This window comes from Enhydra lutris, unplaced genomic scaffold, assembly GCF_002288905.1.
Source record: "Enhydra lutris kenyoni isolate GAN:26980312 unplaced genomic scaffold, ASM228890v2 scaffoldscaffold10, whole genome shotgun sequence".
Classification (NCBI taxonomy): Eukaryota; Metazoa; Chordata; class Mammalia; order Carnivora; family Mustelidae; genus Enhydra; species Enhydra lutris.
In genome coordinates, this window is record NW_019154094.1 from 9,566,995 (window position 1) to 9,593,148 (window position 26,154).

The 26,154-nt window shown below is 44.0% G+C and overlaps 1 protein-coding gene and 1 pseudogene across 4 annotated transcripts in view; one reads left to right on the plus strand and one right to left on the minus strand.

Annotated features, from left to right (window-relative positions):
• LOC111143968 (RAD54 like 2) overlaps nucleotides 1–26,154 on the plus strand; it is a 111,292-nt gene that overhangs the window by 77,934 nt on the left and 7,204 nt on the right. For 2 of the 4 annotated variants that reach the window (XM_022498006.1, XM_022498005.1), the window contains 16 exons: nucleotides 7,582–7,783; nucleotides 8,741–8,880; nucleotides 9,704–9,820; nucleotides 10,134–10,360; nucleotides 11,598–11,780; nucleotides 11,921–12,054; nucleotides 13,693–13,889; nucleotides 14,991–15,333; nucleotides 16,025–16,202; nucleotides 17,466–17,717; nucleotides 17,937–18,055; nucleotides 19,640–19,758; nucleotides 21,542–21,641; nucleotides 22,419–22,624; nucleotides 23,238–23,410; nucleotides 23,902–24,098. In XM_022498006.1, coding sequence (XP_022353714.1) covers nucleotides 7,582–7,783; nucleotides 8,741–8,880; nucleotides 9,704–9,820; nucleotides 10,134–10,360; nucleotides 11,598–11,780; nucleotides 11,921–12,054; nucleotides 13,693–13,889; nucleotides 14,991–15,333; nucleotides 16,025–16,202; nucleotides 17,466–17,717; nucleotides 17,937–18,055; nucleotides 19,640–19,758; nucleotides 21,542–21,641; nucleotides 22,419–22,624; nucleotides 23,238–23,410; nucleotides 23,902–24,098 — 2,887 coding nt within the window. Of the gene's footprint in view, nucleotides 1–7,581; nucleotides 7,784–8,740; nucleotides 8,881–9,703; nucleotides 9,821–10,133; nucleotides 10,361–11,597; nucleotides 11,781–11,920; nucleotides 12,055–13,692; nucleotides 13,890–14,911; nucleotides 15,334–16,024; nucleotides 16,203–17,465; nucleotides 17,718–17,936; nucleotides 18,056–19,639; nucleotides 19,759–21,541; nucleotides 21,642–22,418; nucleotides 22,625–23,237; nucleotides 23,411–23,901; nucleotides 24,099–26,154 lie in introns of those variants that run through there. The other 2 variants (XM_022498007.1, XM_022498008.1) reach the window with 2 other exon arrangements.
• LOC111143899 lies at nucleotides 207–884 on the minus strand (annotated as a pseudogene).

Consider the following 26,154-nt stretch of genomic DNA (forward strand, 5'->3'; position numbering starts at 1 on the left):
TTATTCTGGAAAATCTCAAATGAAATAGAAAAAGAGACAGTAGTAAAATGAACCCAGTATTCCCAGTATTCTCTTCAATAGTTGTAAATACAAGGCTAGTCTGGTTTCATTTGTTCCCCTCCACCTTGGATTATTTGGAAGTAGATCCTTAAAGTTGTAACCTTTTATCTGTAAACTTCAGAGTGTTTTCACTCTATCTTCTAGCATTAAAGTCCTAGAAGCAAAAACAAAAATAAACACAATACCATTATCACACCTCAGTATTTTGAATCAATAATTCCTTATATCATGAAATATGTGGATAATCCCTGATTATCTTTTAAAGATTATTTTTACTGTTATTTCATTAAAATCCCTATAAATCCCACATTTAGTTCATTTGTCTTTCAAATCTCTTTATTCTGAGTTTTTCCTACCTCTTTTTGGTGTTCTTTTTTTCCTTGCAATTTATTTGCAGAAGAAAAGGATTCACTTGTTACTCTAGTTTCATACATTTCTAGATTTTGCCAATTGCATCCTTGTGGTCTTGGTTAACAAATTTAACATAGTTCTTTTGTTTTCTAAAAATCATGGATATTATCTTTATTACATTGTCAGCTGATTCAGATACATCAATACATTATCCTCTGTTTTTTTGCTTGGAAATCAGCCATCTGGATGTTCTAATACTGCTTTTACCACGTCTTGGTGTCTCAGCTAAGAAGGCCTCAGTTCGCCTGGAAACCCACCATAGGTACTGGCTGCTGCTGAAATTGCTTCCGGTTCAGATGACACTCTTGGCTGCTCAGGGGGGCTGTCCTTCTGCGTTTGACTTGGACTTCCACCTCTGGTACATGCCGACCTGTAGTCTATCTCAGGTGTAAGCGGTACCTGGCCTGCTCCATCACACTGCTGGTCGCTCCTCTGAACAGAGTGTCAGTCATCTCCATTGGCCACTCCAGTCTGTCAACATGGTCCTTCTTCCCTGTATTTTTGCAAACCAGTAGTGAGATCTCAAGGTGTGTTGAGGTTCAAGTAATGTTTTGGCACATGCACATAATAGTTGTGGTGTATACATCCTTTTGCATCACATCAGGCACCATGTGGTAAGACTTGGAATTCACTGAGCTTTGTTTGTATAGTTGGGATTGGGTGGAAAGAAGAGAGAGACCCCTGCAAGTGTACCTTATACCCCCAATGAGTGAAACATAGAGATTTTTCTTGCATTGTTCCTCATTTGCCTAGTCACATTTGTCGTGATGATGTTCATAACTCATTCCTGAGAAGCTTATGTAAGTGTTCGTTGGTGTTTATATAACTCTGGTGATTGCTGCGCACAACTGGCTCACGTGAAGGAGAAAGTTCAGAGGTATTTGCGACCAGATCTGATTCTATGATCCTGAATTTGGGTGATAATAATCATTTACTTTTAAGTCACATGTCTCTCTACCTCCTTGTTGATCCTTTTCTCTTTTTCTTTAGCAGTGTTTGGTGGATTATATTCCAGAATTTTAGGGAGGACTATCTTTGAAAGTTAAATTAATGATTTTGATAACAGGTTGTAAATTCATATGGTTCATTTTTCAGAAGATACAAAAGAGGGGCACCTGGGTGGCTCAGTGGGTTAAAGCCTCTGTTTTCGGCTCAGGTCATGATCCCAGGGTCCTGGGATCGAGCCCCACATCGGTCTCTCTGCTCCGCAGGGCGCCTGCTTTCTCCTCTCTCTCTGCCTGCCTCTCTGCCTACTTGTGATCTCTGTCTGTAAAATAAATAAATAAAATCTTTAAAAAAAAAAAAAGAAGAAGATACAAAAGAGCATGCAGTTTGAATTGGGGAAGAATTAATTATAGAAATTTTGAAGTAATAGTTTAAAAATAGTTTAAGATGTGGTATATATTATAATGTTATGTAAAACCCAGAAAGTTCATAATAAGCATCATGAAGCAGCAATGAAGCACTTGTAAGACATTAACTTACATGACAACAAACTTTAAATATTAGTATATCTATAAACTAAAGCTCTTTAACAAGTAAACAGTAGTTGTTGAATCCAGAAGCTGAAGATTAATTCAAAGAATACTGGTTGGTAAGGAGCTGGTTTAGACCTAAAGCCTCTGTGTAAAGGGGAAACCTGTGTCTGAACTAAGTGTACATGAGAATTGTATATACTGTAATCATTTAAAAATTGCTACTGTACTTGGCCGCATTCAACCCTGGGTCAGACAGGAATTCAAAGCTAGACCTTGTAAGTTGGAATGTTTGATTGTGAATTTGTCTGTAATATTGAAAGGTTATTAGATTTTTTCTTCCTCCTCCCAGAAACATCACACACTGCAAGGCAGAAACCAGAAAAAGGAGGTAGAACAGTTGGCAACAAATTCCCAGTACCCAATAGATCAAGTTCAGACCCCTTATCCTGCCCTGTATACTCTGACTCTCTCCTATCTGCCTACTTTCTAACCTTGCTTCCAACTGTTCCTCCAAGTGGTTACTCAATAAATTTGCTTGTGAAATAGAAACAAAAGGCCTTAAGGCCAGGAGAACATCAAATTTCATTATCAGAACCAGGTCAGAGGACCTAGCAAAACACCAAGCTGAAGTGTGCCAACCCAGCCTCAAGTGTAATTGTGTAGGGCAAGCTGCAGTTTTGGTGGAAGTATCCATTTAGCAAGAGATGTCCCCTCTTAGGGACTCTGCTATCCAGCCACATCTTCCTTTGGGAGGAAGAATGTGATAGCCTCCCCCTTTAGGAGAGAAGAATTGAGGGCTGTGAATTAGTAGAGAGGTGACAGTAATATTATGTGACAATGCCATGGAAGTATTAGCTCTTTGGAGGGGTGGGGGCCCTGAAGCAGTGGTCGTTCTTCTTAAGGAAAACAGAATTGCTGACCTTTCCTTTTACAGTGCTTCAGGTGGAAATAGGAGAGGACCGTTTGAGGGGAGGGTAGCCAGTCAGACTTGCAGCTCCTTTGGAGCTTCTCTTTCAGTTCTCAGGTCTGGCTGGACACACAAGCAGTAAGCACCTTACGTTCTCAGTGGGTGGAAGATGTCCACAAGCCAAGGCTCATGTTGCATTCCCAGTGCTTCTTGTCACCCCGAACTCTTGGTGTCTTTTAGAGGCCTTTGTAAAAGGCCTGCTGTGGATCCTGTGGTAACAGAGAAGGGGCTGTGATGTTTTAATCTCTTGCTTCTGTTAGTGGTATTGCCTTGTCCCCTTATGAACATTTCTTGTTTGGTGCCTCTCTTAGCCAGTTCCCCTTTGCTCTTCAAAAAGCAAGTAGATACCTAAGTTTTAGGTAGATACCTAAAAACTTCCGGTGATCTCTCAGTGTGAGGGCCAAGGAAGCTACTTCCACTGCTGCTGCAGGAGAGTGAATAACCCCTGATACTCACATGTGAGTGCATGTGCATTTGTGCGCACATGTCCACACCCACTATCCCCCTCCACCCCCACATTTTATATTGGCCACATTAGCTTCCTCTCCCTGTCCAAACAGTTGTCAGTAGAATGTAGAAGGCTAGGAAGAAAGGGCCTTGGAAGTAGTCCTCCCTGGGACAGGGGTTGACATCTGTGCCAGCATCTAGGAAGGATCTTGAGTCTACACTTCAGTCTGCCTTGGTTGAGGGGCTCCTGAGGAGAGAAGGGGAAGTGGTTGTTGGGTTGGAAGGCCCTTCTTGCTGCTGATTTTCCTAATTAATTTTAGCCAGTATTGAACTGCCTGTATTTTCCCAACTATTCCTCCTTGTCTAAAGTATCTATTCCTTTTGCTTATGTTCCTTTATCTGCCTAGAATGTTCTTTCTTTCCCTTTACTAGTTGGTACCTACTTATTATACTAGATTAAACCCAGGTTTCACCTATTGCAAGGAAGCATCCTGTCCCCCTTACCCAGCCCTAGGCAAGGCAGGGTTGGGTATCCTTTCCCCAAGTGTTGTTCCTGTTAGGTGCTTACCTCACATGTTTCCCCATCTGGACCATTCCATTGTGCCTTGGTACAGGGCTTGGTAATCAAATGCTCCTATGTGTGTTGGGCTAAACTAAAAGGCAAGTGGCAGGAGAGGCAGCAGTAGCTAGTTTGTGGTAGTCTCATGTGGAGATCTAGAATGAAGATGTGGTCTACAGTCTCATGTGGCTGGGGTGTGTGTGTGTGTACATGTGTTCACACATGCAAATGTGTATTTGTAAGAAACATTCATTTTGTGAGAACAATGCAGGTTGTATCATTTCTGCATCTCCTTTTGCTTTCTTATTTCTGATCTTTTAGTAAGATAAACAGTTAAGGTTTGAATTTTCCACGTAAGTAGATACTGCTCCCCAGCATGGCTGACTAAGCCCTGTTGCTTTGTTTGCTCCTGGACTGTTCAGTGTGGTCAGGAGTATGAAGTTCCACAGAGTGTGGCAGGACCTGGGTTTAAAGAAGAACATTTTCCCTAAGAGAGCTTTCAACATCCCCATTTTACAGCTCTGGGGAACTATGGCTCAGAAAAGTTGAATCCGTGAACGAAGAGCTAATAAGTAAGTGACAGAGCCAGGATTCAACACTAGCCTGACATTGCCTGACCATGAAGCTTATTCTGTTAACTCTCTGCTTCTGTTTTCCTGCTTGTTTCCTATATACCCACAGGTGAGCTATTTCTTTCTTTTTTTTTTAAACTTTTTACGGCTTTGGTTTCTCAAATTTAGAATGAGGGGAGCAAAATTCACCTTGCCATTATCATAAGAAAGGAGATAAGAAACCAGGTAAGAAACCAAACTCATTCCTTGTGGCTGGAATGGGAGTAGTCCTAGGAAAAGCAGCAGCTATTTTATATGGTGTTTACTATGTGCTGAACATAGTTCCAGCACTTCGTCTAAGCTCTCTCAAATAACCATCTTCTCAACTGTCAGGCTGAGGAATAGCATGACAGTTGTTACTTCCTTTTTATAATTGAGGAGCAGATAAGAGACAGCAAGTGTTCACACCCCAGAAGTCTGATTTCAGTGTCCATAATGAACCCCTATGCTCGGTTATCTCTCAGGAAATGTTAGTTCCCAACTCCGTGCTGTTCTAGAACCTGACATCCACATAAAAGAGACCATAAGGAACCCACAATGGCAATAGGGGCTATATACCAAGCCACAGAAGATAAGCAGTGATGGAGTATCTGGAACACTTACGATTTTTTTTTTTTTTGGAACACTTATGATTTTGTGACTTGGCCACTGGCTGATGATATGTTATTTTTTGGTGATTAGGTGCATACAATGATGACCCATGATATGTCTGTCTTTTTGTTTGGGGACATTGGCTTACTGGTTCACTCACTGAAGTCTATGGCAACACTGTCTCCCTTTACCAGAGCCTACAGTGTTTCTTACCCCATTGGCACCTGAGTCCATACTGATATAAATAAATATTTATATATTGATATAAATATTGATTTATTTATAAATAAATGTTGAATATATAAATGAGGGAGAAGGGACAGATCTTCCTTACAGAAGAATTCCAAATAATGAATGTTGACGTGAAGAGGGAAATAGAAAACCACTGTTAGAACACAACAGTAATAATTTCTCAAGGTAAGATCCACTGATAGATGTTAAAATGAGTGGGTAAATTTTAAGAAACTGGATATTTGCATTCTCAAAGCCTCACAGTCCCTTACCACCCCAAATATTTGCATGTGATTTTGACTATGTCCAGAAATTCTCTGATGCCCCCTCTCAGGAAATAGTGCTTAATTCTCTTTCCCTTGAATGTGCCTGGGCTTAGTGATTTGCTTCTAAAATATGGAAAGGGGAAAATAGTGATTTTATAGTGGAAAAATCTGGCAGATACCACTTCAAACAAGTGATTAAGGTTAATATCATCAGTAATATGATACATGATAGCATGTATCTTGATAAGATGTGATGAGTATCCTTCTCATCATACTTTACTTCTTCTTTCCTTTACTTTACTTCTGCAGTATTCTTCCCCACAAACCATAACTCCATTCTGATTATGAGAAAACATCTGATGCTCAAATTAGGGGACAGTCTGCAAAACACCTGACCAGTACTTTTCAAAAAACTGTCAAGGTCATGAAAGACAAGAAGAGAAACTGCCACAGTTCAGAGAGACTGAGGCATGAGAGCTAGATACAATATGATATCCTGGATGGAATCCTGTAGCAGAAAAAGGACATTAGTGGAAAACTGGTGAAACCCAAATAAAGTTTAAAGTTAAGTTAACAGCATGGGGTGCCTGGGTGGTGTATTTGGTGGAGCATCCAGCTCTTGACTTCAGCTCAGGTCGTGATCTTGGGTCATAGGATCAAGCCCCACATCGGGCTCCGTGCTCAGAGTGGAGTCTGCTTGAGAGTCTCTCTCCCTCTCCCTCTGCGCCCTGCCTCATGTTTTCTCTCTCTAAAATAAATAAGCACATCTTTAAAGTTTAGTTAAAAACAAACAAAAATTATCCCACCAAAACCCCAGACTTCCTGAGTCCTTCCTGCCTGAGATCCAAGTGGCATTGATCAGTGCATCTCAGTTATAGCATTTATATTCTTGCTTTAAATTGCTCTTACCTTTGGGAAAGACTTTTTAGTTGTGTACTTCTTATATCTGGGAGCTCTGGTGGATTTGGAGACAAGCTTATGATCTATGTGACTGTCAGAGCCTGCCCATCCCATAAACAGAAAGTTTGCTCAGCAGACTGAGGAAGACAGGTACGCACATGGACCCTCCTACGCCAGCCCTAGTCCTTGTCAGTGTTTCATGCCACAAACGACATTCCTCTGCCAGAAATTTCCTCCTCTTCTCCCCTCCCTCAAGGCAGTACCTTTAGACATTCTCACCTTTCAAGGCTTCACTCATATTTTACTTCTCATGTAATTCCTTGTGTGATCACACCACAAAGTATTGTCTTTCATATTCCCGTTACCCTAAGGCAATTATTCTGGATTGAGCTAATTATCTCTGGCTCGAAAAATGATGTCTTATATTTTTAACTTCTTTAGATCAGTTAACCTGCCCTTCCTGTGGTGTTTAGCACACCTTGCTTTATTATGTCTAGAAACAAACTCCTTGCAAGGAGGAAGTCATATAAACATCCCTTGAAGCATCTTGGACAGTGTTTGCCATGTTGTAAGCCCTCATTGACTGGCCAGTGAATTGAAGGAGTGAACACTTCAGGACATCAAAAGGAGGAATATTCCCTTTGTTGGCAGATGAGACACAAGTGAGTGTGAGCTGTACTTGGAACCTCTTGTCCCTTTCAGAGCATTCTGAAGCCATGAAGCTTCCTCACTCTGATCAGAGTGCTAAATTTAGCAAGAGTGATGGCTATTACTTGTTGTGAACCTGCCCTGGAGCAGGCTTGGTTCTAGACATGCACACATGCACATGCACATACATGAAGACATGATTTAGTCCTCATAACAGCTCTGAAATGTAGGCATCACTGTTCTCATTTTATAGATCAGTCCACTGAGATTCAAAGAGCCATAAGTCACTTGCTTTAGCTTACTAGCTAATAAGTTGTTGAATTGAGATTTGAACCCAGGTGTGCCTGCATCAAAACCCACTTTTCTCCTCATAACGGTTAGTCCCTGTACCTCTGTCTCCTTGTCTTTTCAGACCCATCCCTGGAAGACATGTGTGGCACTGAATGTGCCCAGCTGGAGGAAGATGGGCAGCGGCCACCGCGGTGCACTTCAACTACCTCATCTCAGTCTGAGCCTTCAGAGCAGCTTAGGCGCCCCCAAGGCAAGAGCCTAGCCTCCGAGGACCCCAAAAAGAAGAGAGCTCAGAAGCCCTCCCATATGAGGAGAAACATACGGTGAGTTGTGCTCAGGGTGAGAGGAGAAGGGAAGGAGGAGAGGTATTACCTTCATTTGAAGGCTGTCAGTAGCAGCACTGGTTTGAGCGGAGAGTCCCTTTTCCAAAGAAGAAAAGTGTAAGCTGTGTGCCCCAGTTAATAGTGGAGATGCATTTCAGGACCACCCCAGGCTGTCAGACATTGTGGGGCAAATGTGGTGGGCGCTCAGGCTATGCTGGGGAGTTTCCTACTCTCTGGAGACCCTGGGGGCAGCCCAAGTATGAGAGAGTGCTCTTGTTGGACTCTTTTTTTTCCCTTACGTTCCCTTCTGTTTCTAAACAGGAGGAGATCAAAGAAGTTGAATTCTCATTTTCTTAGAGCTCAACTTCGGTTGGCAGGAAACTCTCTGGTCCAAAGCAGGGCTTTTTCCTTGAGCTAAGTGAATGGAAGATGTGAGCTTCCTTAACTGTCTAAATACCCCTTCTGTCACAGCCCTTCCTTCTTTTCCCATTGAAAGGAGATCAATGAGATCTTTTTCTCCTCCTATCCTCATCTTTTTTGTTTTTGAACGTAATGATAGCTTAAAAATTTTACTCAGACTCTGGGAAATAAAGATGCAGAATCATCTATAATCCTACTTTCCCAGATAACAGCTCTATTTTTTAATATTATTTTTCAGCTTGATAAATCACAAATTACTCTGTTTTACTCTTGATCTGTTGTGTGCAAAGAGGAGTTTTCAGGGACTTGTCTTAGAAAGTTAAATAATATGAAAAAATGTTAGCCCAGAATCACCTGAGCCTGGAAGTCCCTCCCACTTTTTTTTTTTTAACCTTGCCTTTTGCATGGATGTGTGGGACTGATGGGGCTTCTCTTCCTCATGCCTCAGATCTGTGAGGTCAGCAGTGAACTCTTTAGCTTGACATTACGTTGCCCAAATCTCAAACCAATCCAAGTGTTCACTCTTGTAATGTTTAGAAAGCTGCTCCGAGAGGATCAGTTGGAGCCAGTTACCAAAGCAGCACAACAGGAGGAGTTGGAAAGAAGGAAACGCTTGGAGCAGCAGAGGAAGGATTATGCAGCCCCCATTCCTACAGTTCCCCTGGAGTTCCTTCCTGGTAAGCAGTGGAAGTGGCAGGAAGTGTAGGGAGAAGAGGCCTTGGGCACACACAGAAGTATGGATCTGAAATAAGACTGTGGCCTCTCTGGAATATTTTTGAGTCATTCAGTTTCTTAGGAACACATGATTAGAAACATCTAAAAGGTTAAGATGGGTAAAAATGTACCCCTCAGGGGTCCTGGCTGGCTTAATGGGTAGAGCATGGGACTCTTGATCTCAAGGTTGTGAATTCAGGCCCCACTTTGAGCATAGACTGTACTTAAAAAAAAAAAAAAAAATGTGCATGTGTGTGTTTTTAATATACTCCTCAGATTGATATTATTTATTTATTTATTTTTTTAAAAAAAATTTATTTATTTATTTATTTATTTGACACAGAGAGAAAGATCACAAGTAGGCAGAGAGGCAGACAGAGTGAGGGAGAGGAAGAAGCAGGTTCCCCGCTGAGCAGAGAGCCCCATGTGGGGCTCGATCCCAGGACCCTGAGATAATGACCTGAGCTGAAGGCAGAGGCTTAACCCACTGAGCCACCCAGGCGCCCCAGATTGATATTATTTAAATTTTTTCTCCCATAACTTTGAATCGTAACATGCCAAGGGATTAGGATCTTTTTTAGTGGTCAGGTGGGTGCTAGGAGATAAGAACCAGTAAAGATAAGGGAAGTTTGAAAGGGGACTGAGGTATTTAAGATACCCCTCTACTTCGCTCCTCGTGGGGTAGTTCCCTTGAGGGCAACAAAGGAAGAAGGCCGATAAGTCATTTGGAAGCTAAGTCTGAGCTAAGTGTGGTTTTGACATTCCCTTCCATCTTTTCTTCCCTAGAGGAAATTGTCTTAAGAGCAAGCGATGGTCCCCAACTGCCTCCTCGGGTCCTTGCCCAGGAAGTCATTTGTTTGGACAGCAGCAGTGGCAGTGAGGATGAAAAAAGCAGTCGAGATGGTAAGGTTGAGCCAGAGGTGCCTCCACTTCCTCCCGACTCAGTGCCCCTGAGTAATTGGCTGTACCTCTGACTAGAAGTCAGTCCTTCCCCATTGGGTTTCGGGTCTGACTGTGACAAATGTCCCTGAGTCTCCTTGTAAATGCAGGGTTTTCCCTTGTCTTAACTCGAAGCTGGAAGAGGGAAATAATAAAACTCAAAACTTTACAAGTGATGACAAGTTGTAACTTTTTTGCCATGCCGTAATGCTTTAGTGATGAGCAGTAAATTATCTCCGCTCCCTGGGTTTTTGTTCTGTTTTGTTGGCTGTCTCAGAAGTTATTGAACTGAGCTCTGGAGAGGAGGACACTCTGCACATTGTGGACAGCAGTGAGTCTGTCAGTGAGGAGGATGAGGAAGAGGAGAAGGGTGGCACCCATGTGAATGACATCTTAAACCAGCGTGATGCTCTGGGGCGGGTCCTCGTCAACCTGAACCACCCTCCAGAGGAGGAGAATGTCTTCCTGGCCCCGCAGTTGGCACGGGCAGTGAAACCTCATCAGGTACCACAAATCTTGACGCTCCTCTTTGTTTCCTTTCAGCTTCCTTGCTGAGAGCATCACCTGCTGGTAGTTTTTAGCATCACAGCCTGTGAAGTACTTGCACGGTACCTAGAGCCTCTATTGGAAAGGCCTGATCCTTCCTCCTAGCATTTGATGTTTTAAATTTCTCTTTTTCTTTTTTCTTCCTTTCTTTTTTAAAAAGATTTTACTTGTTTATTTGACAGAGAAAAAGGGAACATAAGCAGGGGGAGTGGGAGAGGGAAAAGCGGGCTTCCCACTGAGCAGAGAGCCCTATGCGGAGTTCGATCCCAGGACCCTGGGATCATGACCTGAGCCAAAGGCAGACATTTAACGACTGAGTCACGCAGGCACCCCAGTGCTTCAGGATTTCTGATGAATGGGAAGGCCAAGCCTTACGTTTGCCCTGTTGTGTAGAAGGTGCTACATCTCTTGGCTTAATGATCTTGAGCTTCCTCTGTGAGAGCTGCAAGACTGATTGAGATGCTGTCTGGAGGGCAGTGCTTTAATTAGGAATTGATTTGATTCTGGAAGTAGTTCCAGAAGAGATTTAAGAATCCGAAGTCTGAGCAACTTTCTGATAGGAGGGAACAGAGTAGTTTGTGTTGACTCAGAGCCCTGAACCAAGACCAGTGAGTGGACGTTCCATGAAGACAGAGGTTGACTCAACACAAGAACTCTTAATAAGAACTGCTCCTCATGGAATGGGCTAGGTAAGCAACCAGGGACTGAGTGAGAGACCCTGTCAAGAATTTGGTACTACAGATTTTTGCCTTAGATGGTTCATTGTACAAGGTGAATGATTTTCTGTTTTCTCTAGGAAGACTGTCACCAGCCAATAGACTAGGCAGGGTACAGGGAAACTTCCGTAGCCATCCACAACTATCTGGTGTGGTGTCTCCTCATTTATTTAATTCTCACTAATTCCAGGATGAATGAAACTAAAACTAAAGCCCTGGTCTTTTTTTTTTTTTTTTTGGAAGATTTTATTTATTTATTTGAGAGAATGAAAGAGAGAGAGAGCATGAGAGGGGAGAGGGTCAGAGGGAGAAGCAGACTCCCCGCTGAGCAGGGAGCCCGATGTGGTACTCAGTCCCAGACTCCAGGATCATGACCTGAGTCAAAGGCAGTCGCTTAACCAACTGAGCCACCGAGGCATCCGTAAAGCTCTGGTCTTTGCCAGCTCCTTTAACTATTGCCTGTGTTTGTCCCTTGTCAGATTGGTGGGATCCGGTTCCTGTATGATAACCTGGTTGAATCCCTGGAGAGGTTTAAGACCAGTAGTGGCTTTGGCTGTATCCTGGCCCACAGCATGGGTCTGGGGAAAACTTTGCAAGTGATATCCTTCATCGATGTCCTCTTCCGCCACACGCCAGCCAAAACTGTCCTTGCCATTGTGCCGGTAAGAGTTGGGGAAGGCATTATGTAGTCAGCCCTCTGAGGAACTCTGGGTTAATGCCTTGCTGGGTACTGAAAAGCTCAATGAGCTCAGCTTTGAGCTTGTTTCTTAAAACTCTCTTCCCGGACTTGGCTTTTTACTAGGTCAATACTCTTCAGAATTGGCTGGCAGAGTTCAACATGTGGCTTCCAGCTCCTGAAGCCCTTCCAGCTGACAATAAGCCTGAAGAAGTCCAGCCTCGCTTCTTTAAAGTTCACATCTTGAATGATGAGCACAAGTAGGTGGCCTACCTTCTGCTCTTTGGTTTTAAATTGTGGGTTTTTTTTCCTTTTAAATTGTTGTGGGTTTGTTTTTTTTTTTTCAATTTTTTAAAAGATTTTATGGATTTATTTGACACAGAGAGAGAGATCACAAGTAGGCAGAGAGGCAGGCAGAGAGAGAGGGGGAAGCAGGTTCCCTGCTGAAGAGAGAGCCCGATGTGGGGCTCGATCCCAGGACCCTGAGATCATGTCCTGAGCTGAAGGCAGAGGCTTAACCCACTGAGCCACTCAGGCGCCCCTGCCCTTGCCTTTTAGACTTCTTTCCGGGGTCTGGATATCACTGCAGTCTATTTGCTTATGAACCCTGTCTTCCCAGATTCTTTTTGGTTTCTCGATGTGCCCCTGCCCCTTGTTACTCATTTTTTTCTCTACCTGGCTTTTCAGTAAAGTCAGGTAGCCTGGGAAATTCCTTATGTTCTGCTTAAAGATGCCTTTATATCCTTAAAAATGCATACATCATCCTATTTTTCCCATGTGGACAATAATAAAATTCAACATGATGAAATGAAACTGTCCACCTTTTACATTTCTCTTTCTTAGAAGCCTAATCAGCAGTCTCTTTTCAGCACTGATCTATAGTTGAATTCTAATGGTACAACTTCCAAGCTTTGAAAAATACAAACTTTTGTTTTAGATCAAAGTAAAATTATCTTTTCATTTCATAAATTCAACTTGATATCCCAGATTCTAAAGCTATTTCTTGGTTCAAGTCAACTATCCATATTATCTTCCCCTGGCCCCTGCTGGCATGGATAATTGAGAAGATAGACTTTGTTTTCTGCAGAGGCTGTCTTTTGTGATCTTTGTTCACACACATCTAAGTGAGGAGACTGAGTGGCCCCCTGGGTAGTTGATCACCTGCTCTTGTTTTTTGGATTTCAGGACTGTTAGTCCACATGCAGTTAATGAATTATAGCCCGGGCTTAGTTGTTTAGGAGTGGAGGGACTGTGCTGAATGTTGGCTCTGCTGCTCTTTCTCCTTTATGGTTTGTCCTTGGCTCTTTACTCACCAGGGCCCGGGCAGGTAAAATGAAGAATATTGTCTTTGCTTTTACTACCTTATATTTATTATGGGAATAACTTGAAATTCTCTCTCAAATGTAGAATTGTAGCCATACATGTATATCCAAGGGAGTTGTCACTTTTGTTTTTCTTTTCTTTTCTTTTTTTTTAACAAGACCAGGAAGGGGTGGGTGGGTGGGTGTGGAGGGAGAGGGAGAGAATGAATCTTAAGCAGGCTTCATGCCCAGCACGGAGCCCAACACGGGGTTTGCTCTCACAACCCTGAAACCATGACCTGAGCCAAAATCAAGAGTCAGATGCTTAACCGATTGAGCCACCCATGCATCCCAGGAATTGTCACTTTTGCTTGCCCTGTGCCATTGCATTTCTGTTTTTCTGCTGTTTAACTGTCATCGGTGACCCAGTCTATCCTCAGTGACATGAACATCTCCGGGATGCTAGGAAAGTCCTTGGGCAACTGGCTGGCCATTGTGATGCTGCCACTGCATGTACATCAACATGGCTCTGATTGTGAGCAGTTCTTCCTGGGGAACAGTGGAAGCAGTAATTTTTTTCTCTGTTCACTCTTGCAGGACAATGGCAGCTCGTGCTAAAGTGATGGCTGATTGGGTGTCAGAGGGTGGGGTGCTGCTGATGGGGTACGAAATGTACAGACTCCTCACCCTGAAGAAATCCTTTGCCACAGGTAGATCGAAGAAAACCAAGAAACGTTCTCACCCGGTCATCATTGATCTGGATGAGGAAGACCGACAGCAGGAGTTTCGGAGAGGTGGGAACCTGTCCCCGGGGTGTGCTTAGTGCTTAGTGGGTAGCGTTTCAGGAAGAAGAAATAGTGTTTGTAATAGCACCAAGTCACATTTGAAAGATTATCGATGAATTGTATTGTCATGAGCCAGAATTCCTGGTCCCTGAGATTGGTGGGATGGCCTCCACTGGCTCACAGAAGGTGCTGCTTTCCTTGCCTGCTGTGGAATTCTGGGTGGGCCATGCACAGGCTGGCTCAGGGAGACTCTTCTGCCCATTTGGCCCTGTTTCTCTGACAGCAGTTGGGAGAGTGCTGGTCCCCCTCGCCTCATCCTAAAGGTGTTCTGAGATAGCATCAAGAAAATATTTATACAGTATTTAAATCACTAGCATACAGAGTAGTAGTAATATTATGAATTTATAAAAGAATTTCTCTCCATTTTTTTAATGAAAGCCATTCTCATAGTTGTAGTTCTATTATCTCTTCTAAGGGGTTTTTGCCCATTTGGGACAAAAAGGGGTTTTTTTTTAGGTTCAGAGGCTGTTGCATTTTATAGGTCTCTTCATCTGTAGATTATGTTTGTTCTAGGTTTCCTTCTGTGGTAGAGCTGGTATGAATTTGCCATTTAGCAGTGACTGGCAGGTAACTCCAGGAAGATTCTTTCCTTTAGCTAACTCCCTACCAGCCAGCCTGCAGATTGTTTCAAGACACTGACAAGGGTGAGAGCCAACTGCAGTGTCTGGATGATTCCCATCAGCCTCACCTAGACCCGTTTGTAATCCTAGTCTGGTACTCTGTAATGTCATGCTCTCTGCCACCCAGTTGGCATAAGCCCTAGGAAGGCAAGGTGTTTTACCTTTAGCCTAACAGAAAAAAAGACAAAAATAAGAAAAGGAAAGAGGGAAAAGAGGTATTTACTGCAAGAGTCATTAGTCCAGGTTAACAGGTCACACCAGATGTGCAGGAGCCTGGATGGTTGGCTCCCTTTCACTAATGGGGGCTGACTCTTGCTTTCCTGCTTCCTTCATTTCTTCTGTCTCCTCCAGGGTGCACCCTTACTTCTCATATTGTTGACTAAGAGCAGGCCCTCTCACCCTCTGACTCCGGATCCTCTTCCCTCCCTAGAGTTTGAGAAGGCCTTATGCCGCCCTGGCCCTGATGTGGTGATTTGTGACGAGGGACACCGCATCAAAAACTGCCAGGCCAGCACTTCGCAGGCCCTGAAGAACATTCGCTCTCGCCGTCGGGTGGTGCTGACTGGGTACCCCCTGCAGAACAACCTCATTGAGTACTGGTGCATGGTGGACTTTGTGCGCCCAGACTTCCTCGGCACCCGGCAGGAGTTCAGCAACATGTTTGAGCGCCCCATCCTGAACGGACAGTGTATTGACAGCACGCCTCAGGATGTCCGCCTGATGCGCTACCGGAGCCACGTCTTGCACAGCCTCCTGGAGGGGTTCGTGCAGAGGTGAGCCGTCCCTAGGGCTCTGTCTTCTGAATCCTCAGAGAGATCGTGTGTAATGGGAACACAGAGCTGTCCTAAAGGGGGACTATTACAGCAGGAGGGTCCCTTTCTAGTGCGTGATAGTAAAACTTTCCTTTTAGTGAATAGCTTTTCCTGAATAGCACACAAATGATGGATAGCTGCTGTTTCAGTCCTCTGAAAGTTTGGCCTAGAAGTGCTTCACTCAGAAGTTAATCTTTGAAGTTTCTAGAGATACCTGCCTCAATTGCTGAGAAGCAAAAGAGAGTTAGCCTTCTGCTGACTTGGCAGAAGCATAGAAGTGCCGCTTCTCAGCGGCATGGCCTCACCAGTTTCAGCATCTTGGTAGATATAGTTAGGGTAGTCTAAAGCAGTCTCCTTGTTTTTCCTTATTAAGATGGCATTTGTGCAGAAAGCTGAGAGAAATAGCCCTGACTCCGGGTAGGAACCTGAAGTTCCCTGTCTTTGCCACCCAGTCCTCTTTGCTCTAATTCTTATCCTTAAAATGAGTTTCCTCTGATGGTCATTAAACCAATCCTCATTATCGCAAGGCTGCTGTGAATGTGGAGATCCCCAAGAGGAGGTGGGGCAGAAACACAGAGTTCTCTTGTTTCCCTGCACTGACCCATCCTGGCCACAGAGGCTTGCTTGACAGGTCTGATCCCTGCCTTTGTAGGAGAGGCCACACTGTGCTGAAGATTCATCTCCCTGCCAAGGAAGAAAATGTGATCCTGGTGCGGCTCTCGAAGATACAGAGAGATTTGTACACACAGTTCATGGACCGTTTCCGAGACTGTGGTAGCAGTGGCTGGCTGGGGCTGAACCCCCTTAAGGCTTTCTGTGTGTGCTGCAAGGTATGTTGAGACCTCAGAGAATGCTGACATACAGATGAAGGATGCACATGGTCCCAAGGGAGTTATTCCTGCTGGGAGTCCTTGATAAAGGAAGAATAAAGTGAGAGGGGCCACCCTTGGTTGTGTCTGCATGGGAGCCTGGGGGACCCCAAGAAGAGATTGGCGGTGTGTGCTGCTCAGTTCCTAGGGGGGCCACCCATAGCCTAGGATGTAAATGGTACTCCTTGCAGTTGGGCAATTCATTTGTACAACTTGTTTTACCGAATTTGAGAAATCATTTCCTTTCTCACTAATTTTTTCCCCTTGGGAAAAAAGGGGGTAATGGAAGAACATTGTAGGGCATTTTGACTGCTAACGTAATCAAGATTCAAGATACATATAGCTTAGAGAAGTTTTTGGGGTACCTTCTGTTTGATTCTGTGTTTAATGAGATTGAGATCTCTTTCATCCTAGTAATGCTTGAGATGGTTTGGGGACAGAAGGGCCCAGGTATCTTTAGCACAAAGCTCCATGAACAGGTGGATGAACCCTGACTTGTCTTTAGTATGTGCTCCCTGTTGCCTAATGAGGGACCTGTTTCTTTGACAGCTCTCAGCCGACCTGTTGGGTATTATTCCCGATTGACCACTGCTTTAATAAGTCAGTTGAAGGTGTGTGTCAGGGGACAGATGGGATTTCAGAATGGTTTTTTTTTTTTTTTGTAGCCACAGTCCTAGACCAGGGCCAGGAAGCTACAGCAGACATGGTCTTTGAGGATGCTACAGTGCCAACATGCCCTTCCTATTACCCCACCCCCACCCCTCCGGCCCCCTGCACCCCAGAAATTCTCAACTCCTGCCAGGAATAGTCCCTGAAATGACTTCTGGTTGGTCATCTGTAAGTCAGATACCTTTGTCCATAGGGAGAGATTAGTCTTGTTTCATATAGTAGTTGGCTGTAGCCGTGCAAAACAGGAACATTATTATTCTTATTTAAAAAAGAAAGCAAGGCTTTTGACACAACCTTTCTGATTGTGTACCAAATATATGGGCATGTCCACTGGTAGGAACTCTTGCACTCGTGTTAAATGGCAATCACAGTTGGTTAGTTAAAATGAATGTGTAGGCTCTTTGGCTCTGAGGGGGTTGGAGATACTTTGATTTTTGGTGTGACAGTGTATGCTGTGGGAGGTGTGTATTTGAGCAAGTGCGCGTTTCCAGACTCCTGGAATACCCTTAGATTGTTCTTTGCCCTGTGCCACTTCTCCTTTAACTTGAACCTCAGATCTGGAATCACCCGGATGTGCTGTATGAAGCCCTTCAGAAGGAGAGTCTGGCCAATGAGCAGGACCTAGATGTGGAAGAGCTTGGCTCAGCGGGAACTAGTGCTCGTTGCTCATCACAGGGAACAAAAGGCAAGGGGGAGGATAGCACCTTGGCCTCCTCAGTGGGAGAGGCAACGAACAGCAAGTTCCTACAGGGGGTTGGCTTCAACCCTTTCCAGGAGCGAGGCAACAACATTGTCACATATGAATGGGTGAGTCAAGCAGATCGTCTGCTCATAAACCACTGCTGAGAAGGGATGGTATGAATCCTCTGTGGGGAAAGGGTGGGGGTTGCTCAGTGTACTATTCTGCCAAGGTCTCTGAAGGGAATTATAAAGGTTGTCCACACATTTCTGCTTTGGGAGGAATGAATTTTATTTCTAGTGTTCTGGCATGGATGTGCTCTAAGCTGCCTCATTTCTCTCTCGCAGGCCAAGGACCTTTTGACTAATTACCAGACTGGGGTCTTAGAGAACTCTCCCAAGATGGTACTGCTTTTCCACCTGATTGAGGAAAGTGTGAAGCTTGGGGACAAGATTCTTGTGTTCAGGTAGGAGGAGAAATTCCTCTATGACATCATATATCTGTAGTAGAGTGACATAATCCCTACAGAGTGAGACCATCTGGGGTCACCACAGCTCCCCTTCACCTTTTTTGTCTTCATGCTTCTACAGCCCAGTGCTGCTTATGAGGACCTTCTTGAATTTCATCTCTTTCTTGGAGTTTATTTTGCCCAATTTGATTTCTCTGCAGAGAACAATTTAAAACCCTGGGCTGACATCGGAGGTCATAGTCTAAACCTTCAAATTATGGTCCAGGTCAGATCTGGCCTGTGGCCTGCCTGAGAGCTAGTTTTTACTTTTTTTTTTTTTTTTTTTTTTTTTTAAGATTTTATTTATTTTAGATAGATAGTGTGTGTAAGCAAGCTGGGTGGGAGTGGGGGCAGCCAGAGGGTGAGGGATAGGGACAGACAGCCTCCCCACTGAGCATGGAGCCCAACGTGGGGCTCAATCTCATGACCCTGAGATAATGACCTGAGCCAAAATCAAGAGTCAGACATTCAACCAACTGAGCACCCCTAGTTTTTACATTTTTAAAGGGTTTTTAAAAAGAAGAAGAAGAAGAAGAAGAATATTTGACAGACTCTGTGTGGTCTGCAAAGCCTAAAAATATTTACTCTCTGGTCCTTTATAGAAAACATTGATTTCTTGTCTAATCAGCTTTGGTCTTTCCCCAGCCTTTATTTACTTTTTTTAATTAAAAATTTTTTGTGGAGGCACCTGGCTGGCTTAGTCAGTAGAGCATGTAGTTCTTACTTTCAGGGTCATGAGTTCAAGCCCCACATTTGGCATGTAGCTTACTTTAAAAAATAATAATAAATTATTTATTTACATGTTTACGTATGTATATATGTATTTTTATGCTTTGTGTATAAGGTCAGATAAGTAAAATGATCTGTTCCAGAGTCACATTCTCAGTCTGGCCAGAACTTTGATGTCCATCAACGCGTGACTCCTCAGGAAAACAGACATAAAGTTGATTGTTTGTTTTGTTGTTGTTCTGACTAGATTATACTCTGATGAGAGCTGAATAGCAGCAGCCTGGCTTGGCAGCCTCGCAGAGTGAGGGTTTCCATGGGTGACACACTTTGAGAGGATAGCAGTGATTCTACCTGGGGGGAGAGTCTAGTGTTTCACTGGTTTCAAGTTATCACTTCTGAGGAGTCTGCCTCTCTAATATAATGTGAATGCAGCCAAGTGATTTCTGTCTCCTTAGTAAGACCCGTAACATTGATTGTGGCTTATAATTAGATCTAATGTATATTCATGCTATGTTAGTTTTTAATGCTGATACTATTTGTTACTATGCACTGAGATAAACCCCAGAATTTTTCAACTGAGGAAGTAATAGGGTAGCAGATTTAGTGGGCTGGTGACAATAAGTGTGTAGATGACTCTACTCCCATTCTGAGATAGGGAGAATACCCTTGGTTGTTCTTTGTGGGGTTGCCTCTCATGGGGTGCAGATTCTGGGAGCTCCCACTGTCTGAAGGCTGCAGATGATTTTGTGCCTGTTGGGGAACAAGATTCCGTTGGGTCTGGAAGCCTTCTGAACCAAATGTTGTCCCTTCCAGCCAGAGCCTTTCCACCTTGGCTCTCATTGAAGAGTTCCTAGGGAAACGAGAAGTGCCCTGTCTACCCGGTGCTGATGGGCAAGGAGTACAGAAGTGGGTACGAAACGTCAGCTACTTCCGTGAGTTCATTGCTGCTTTGTTGCTGGAATCTTGGCTGGGTCTGCTTAAGGTTTCTCTTTAATTCTCTGCCTTTTTATCTTATCTTCTGTCCTCCATCAAATGCATAGGCGTAGCTGAAGTAGCCAAGGAGCAGGGAGATATTGCGAGCAAGCTGCTGTGTGTGAGGCACTGTACTAGGGGCTGCAGAGCTTGGGCAAGATAGGGGGAGAGCTGAGAAGTAGAAGGCATAAACCTTGTCTTCATCTGACAATTCCAGGACAAATACAAAGTAGCACTGTTTGAGAGCTTAAAGGTTCTAAGGAGAAGGGAATCATTGTGGGGAGGATGGTTGGAGAAGGTTTCCTGGAGGAGGTGGAACTTGCAATAGACTTGCAAAGATGGGGAGAATCTAAGTTAGTGTGGCCCAAAGGTCATTCTAGGAAGAAGGAACAGAGTGAGTATAAATTAGCTCAGATCTCACATTCTCTATAGTGGAGATGGTATCCCTAAAGAGGTGAAAATTAGTTCTGAGGGAACAAAGATTTTTTTTTTAACTTTCCGAAGTATAGAGCACAAATAGGCATGCAGTTATAGAGTATATCTGTGGTATTTAAAATTTCATGAGGGACATGTTCATTGGGGAAAAAAATGTATAAGAAGGCTCTTTAAGGGGACAATAATGAAAAACAAAAATTGAGAAATACTAACCTCAGGTACTTACTGTCCAGATATTGACATTTGGGCCAGATAGTTCTTTTTTGTCAGAGGGCTGTCCTGTGCACTCACTGTAGGATGTTTAGCAGTGTCCCTGGTCTCCATTCATTAGGCGGCAGTAGCTTCTAGTGATAACACCTAGTGATACCAACCAAAGACCTCCTCACATTGCCAGATCTCCCCTATGGGGTGGGAGGGCAAGGAAATCACCCTTGTTGGGAAGCACTGGCCTAATGTTAGTATTTAGAGATCAGAGGGGCAGGGGTTGGTAGGAAGACCCCCCAGCACAGGGTCTAGCCCACAACCTTGTGATGACTGTCGGCTTGCCTAGTGAGCTGATATGCTGAGCTGTGCTTGGAAATTTTGGGAACTCAGGTTGGGAAGGTAGGTTGGGTGCCAGTTGAAGAGCTTCTAGTACCAAGCAATTAAACTAAGACTTCCTAAACAGTAGCAGTCCAGTTCTCCATGTTCCATCTCCTTAGCTTCGCCCATTTCTCTCTTTTCCCTGACAAATGTAGTCTCCTCCCCTCTTATTAATGCTGCTTCTTAGCTGAAGGTTACTTTTTCTTCTTCCTTTGAGCTTCCCTCTTTTCAACCATATACCCCATCCCACTGCTCCAGATCTATTCCTTTTAATGTCTCCTTAGAGCAAGCTCTTAATCATAAGAGCTTGTAACAATGCAAATTCCTGATCGAGGGATATCATCCATATCAAACCACAACTCTTGGTCCTTCTGCACTCATCAGGATTTACAGGACTGAGGCAGAGAGGTCACCCTGAGCCAGTGTTTACCAAGCTTCCCTATTTAGGGTGATTCTTACGCACCCTGAAGTCTATGAACCTTGGCCTTAGAATTGACCTAAGATACTAAAAGGAACAACATAGTTTATAATCCTTGTTGCACATGGGCATATTTTTAAATTGTAAGAGTCTGGGTCTCACTGTAGACCCATAGAATGTCCGAGGGAGTGGAATCTGAGTATTGAGTCTATTTCTTTCTTTTGTTTTTAAAACACGTTTGCCCAGTGATTTTGCTGTGTACCCCTGCCCTCATCTGTCCATTTTTTGTGGTTTTCCTTCTCTCCTAGGGCTAGATGGTAGCACCCCTGCCTTTGAGAGGGAGCGGCTCATTAATCAGTTCAATGATCCCAGCAACCTCACCACCTGGCTGTTCCTTCTGTCCACAAGGTGAGTGGATCCTAAGAGGGGAGATCAGAGGATTGTGTTCAGGGTAGTTGGCCACATAGGCAGATACCCAGAGGCTCATCCAAGTTCTGTCAGAAGAGATCTGCTCAGGTATGTGACTTGTTTTTGAGGTCAGAGAGGAGACCCAAAAGGAAGTTGTGTTAGGAGGGTAATTATAATAGTGTCATGAAGTTCTCTGAGATCTTCACTAACAATGGTCATAATTAGCTTTTCTTTCAGGAGTGTTCTGAGTCTTGGATGATGTGATTAATGTGAAAATGCTTTAAAAAGTGGAAAGTGTGGGAAAAAAAAAAGGGGGGGGAGTGGGAGTGTAATGTAACTGTAAAAGACTGATGGCGTTCTTTTTTTCATGCCAAGCAGCTTGAAGGTTGTGCTGTATTCTGCCATAACAATGCCCTTGATGGGTATGAACTGTCACTTTCCAAGGCTGGTAGACTAAACATACCAGAAACATCTGCTTGTAGGTGTCTCCCTTCAGGTGACATTATTCTGGGGCCAGGATGAAGAAGCCTCAACCATTACAGAGGAGTGGAGAGTGGGTTTTCTTTCTGAACTGGTAGACACTTCTTTGTTGGATTTTTCAGGGCGTATTGTTCAGTGCTTAAAGAATGTACTGTTCATCAGCAGGACAGTAGAATCCTCCATTATGTTGTGCTTAGGACAAAGGAGATAATATTGGGGCAGGAGTCACAGAGTGAAACCAATTTAAAAACTGTCTTTAAAACTAAAATTCTGTGATTGTTGGCTTGTGTTTTAAAGGGCCGGGTGCTTGGGTGTGAATCTGATTGGTGCCAACCGAGTGGTGGTATTTGATGCTTCCTGGAACCCTTGCCATGATGCCCAGGCAGTATGTCGGGTATACCGTTACGGCCAGAAAAAGCCCTGTCACATTTATCGCCTTGTGGCTGATTTCACCCTTGAAAAGAAGATCTATGACCGTCAGATTTCCAAGCAGGGCATGTCAGGTGGGGCATCTTTTAGGCTCAATACTATCCTTATTTTTAAAATTATTTTTAAAAATATTTTATTCATTTATCAGAGAGGGAGAGAGCATAAGCAGGGAGAGTGGCAGGCAGAGGGAGAAGCAGTCTCCCCACTGAGCAAGGAACCTAATGTGGAACTTGATCCCAGGACTCTGGGATCATGACCTGAGCTGAAGACAGACACTTAACCAACTGAGCTGCCCAGGAGTTCTGATACTATCCTATTGTATCAGTGGTGGGAGGAGAGGGGCAGGTTGTGGGAACACAGGTAGTTTTTGAATCACAGAAAGTCAGTGGTTCCTCCCATCCCATTGCAGTTTAAATAATTGCTTTAGAGGGGACTGACCTCAACTTGTTGAGGGCAGGTGTAATGAAGAGAGCTGAGCTAGGCGTGTAGGTTTCTTACTGATATTTCCATTTGACCAGGGCCTAAGACCTGGGCTTTGACTTTTCAAATATCGGATGGCCTGAGGTGGTTTAGATACTAGTGACAATTATGCCAGCCACAACCCCTCTTCTCTCCCAGTATTTGTAGCTGTGCTTTTGTGGTCTTCTCCACCATGTAGTAACTTTCTCCATGTCTTCTCCCTTCCAGATCGAGTGGTAGATGATCTTAATCCAATGCTGAACTTTACCCGGAAGGAGGTGGAGAACCTACTGCACTTTGTTGAGAAGGAGCCAGCTCCCCAAGCATCCTTGAACATAAAGGGGATCAAGGAACCAGTCCTGCAACTTGCCTGTCTGAAGTACCCTCACCTCATCACCAAGGTAAGAACCTGGAGGGAGTCTTATCTGGCAGACTTGTTTCCTTCATCTGAGGGTTTTTTTTTTTTTTTCATGCAGAGGACTTGAACTCAGCTGATTCTTCTCCTTACCCCATGTAGTCCCCCAGCCACCTATTTCTACCCCAGTCTTGTCCTTGGAGTGCTCAGCTCAGCCGTGTGGAGTAATTTGGCCAGTGTGAGTTTTTCCTAGCAGAAAGAAGGGGTGAAATTCTAGAAATGTATTCTGTTAATTCTCTGAACTCTCCCATCCTTTTGATATAGAAAGCAGACTTGGGTTTTGTAAAGGTGTGGCTGGGTTAGAGTTGTGAATTACACTCTTGACAAAGAGACAGTAAACCTGCCTGTGTGTCTGTGAGCAGGCTGTTGGCAAGTACTAGAGATAGCCCTTTGTTGTTGTCAGAGGAAGCTTCATTGTATATCAGTCATGTTGGCACAAAGACTGGTAATTAAATCAACATTCTCCTGTGTCCCCAGGAGCCTTTTGAGCATGAGTCATTGCTCCTTAACCGAAAGGATCACAAGCTGACCAAGGCTGAGAAAAAAGCAGCAAAGAAAAGCTATGAGGAAGACAAGCGCACATCCGTCCCCTACACCCGCCCGTCATACGCTCAGTATTACCCCGCCAGTGACCAGAGCCTGACCAGCATCCCTGCTTTCAGTCAGAGAAACTGGTGAGTCCCTGAAAGGGGAGGAAGGTCTGCTACTGGGCCAGACCCAAACCTTTTGGCTGGTTCTGTTTTTAAACAACGGGAGAGCCTGCAACTCGCTCGTTGGCTGTTGTGAACTGACAGGTTTTGCTCTTGGATGAGGTGCCAAAGCAGTTCAGCAGCCCTGGTGTTTTAAGTAGTGGCTCTGGCTAGAAGAGTGAGCCACTGGCCTTGTGACTCAGAAGAGTCTTTCTGGACTCCTGGAGAAGGTGCAGATTCCTAAGACATAGAGGCCCAACCCTCCCACACAGCTGCCTTCATATCCATATTGCTTTGGTCATAGATCTTGCTTAAGCAGTGAAGTTCAGGGGTGAAGGGCAGGTCTTTTGTGAGTCTTGGATTGCAGTTAAGAAATTCTCCTGCTCTTAATGGGATTTCATGTTATGGTTGTGCCTCAATCCTGAGGAAATAATCTTTTTCTTGAGTACAACTTTTAGAACTGTTCAGAGTATGAACACATTTGGAAGTCAGTTGCTGAGTGAAGAGAAAGGCTCTTTGTAAGAAATTTAAAAACCACCATCTATGTTTAATTCTTTTTTTTCTTCATTTCAAGACAAAGTACCTCGTAAGCCTTACCAGATTAGCCACTTGATTGAGTGGTTTGTTTAAAAACTTTTTTATTATCATGAATTAAAGATGATTATTTTATTTGAGGGGAATAGATTTAAAACTGTTTTCTTTCTTTCTTTCTTTCTTTCTTTCTTTCTTTCTTTCTTTCTTTCTTTCTTTCAAGATTATTTATTTATTAGAGAGTGAGCAGAGTATGTTAAGAACTTGAATGGGGGCGAGGGGCAGAGAGAGAGGAAGAATCAGGCTCCTGGCTAAGCAGGGAGCCCGATGGTGGGGCTCGATCCCAGGACCCTAGGATCATGACCTGAGCCAAAGGCAGACACTCAACAGACTGAGCCACCTAGGTGCCCTAAAACTTTTTTTCTCATGAAGATTCCATGTTAAAAAAAAACTTGACAAATGAGATTCTAAAGGAACTGAAACTATGTAAATTTTATGGAAGACTCTAATATTTGATGAGTAAATTTGCTGCTTTTTATGTACAAGGTGCTCTCAAGAAAACGTTACTCTCTTTGAAAACCTTCCGACTTTATTTCTGTGTCATTTTCTAGGATACTGTTGCCTGGGAATGTTCTCCTTTCTTGTCCTCCACCCCTTTTATTCTCTTTTCTGGCCTTTCCCATGTAACAATAGGAATGGACGAAGCATGAACCCAGTGGAAGAAAAGCCACATTGCGGGAAGATGTGACAAATGGGCTGGTCTCTTGAGGCTATGTCAGCTCCTTTCCTGGCCCCCCTCTGGCCCTGTGGGAGGCACTAGCCTCTCACAGCGCTTGATGAGCCATACTATGATCCTGCTGATTCCTCATCCTGTCTGAGTGTATGTGAGGAGGGTTTCCTTCCCAATTTTCCTTGCTTCAGCTCCTCCAGAGTAGGGGGCTTGGGCTAGGTTCCTGTTATCCTGACTTTTACCCTGATTTGACTTTGGATCCTGGAAAGAGTCCCACTGACCTCTGACCAGAGCCCCTAGCTCCTGCAAAGCCACCCTGGGCACATTGAGGAAATGGGACCCAGATGTGGTAAACTTGCTGTGCTGTGTGGCCTGTCTGGGAATGTGGGATTTCAGACAGGGGGCCAGAGGGCTGCCCAGAGGTGCCTGTAGCAACTTCAGAGCAACATTCTTGAGTTAGATAAGGAAGAATATACCAGTTCAAGGAGGTTCTCCCCCAAAACTAAAGACCAAAGGCACAAAACTTCAGAAAGCTTGTATAAAGGGTCTTAATTTCAAAAATCTTAAATCAGGAGTAGCTTTCTGAAGGTACCAACTTCCAGTTGAAAAGAAGGTGGAGAGTGAGGGGTGCGTCACTGACCATGGGGTAGCATTTTGGCATGCCGGCATAAGACATGCACAGCCAGTGCTCAGGCTGACCATAGCCGTGTACCATTCAGATGCCTGGGTCTGTGAACAGCTTTTTGGTGGCCACTGCTTTTGTGGTAGTCATGACTTAGA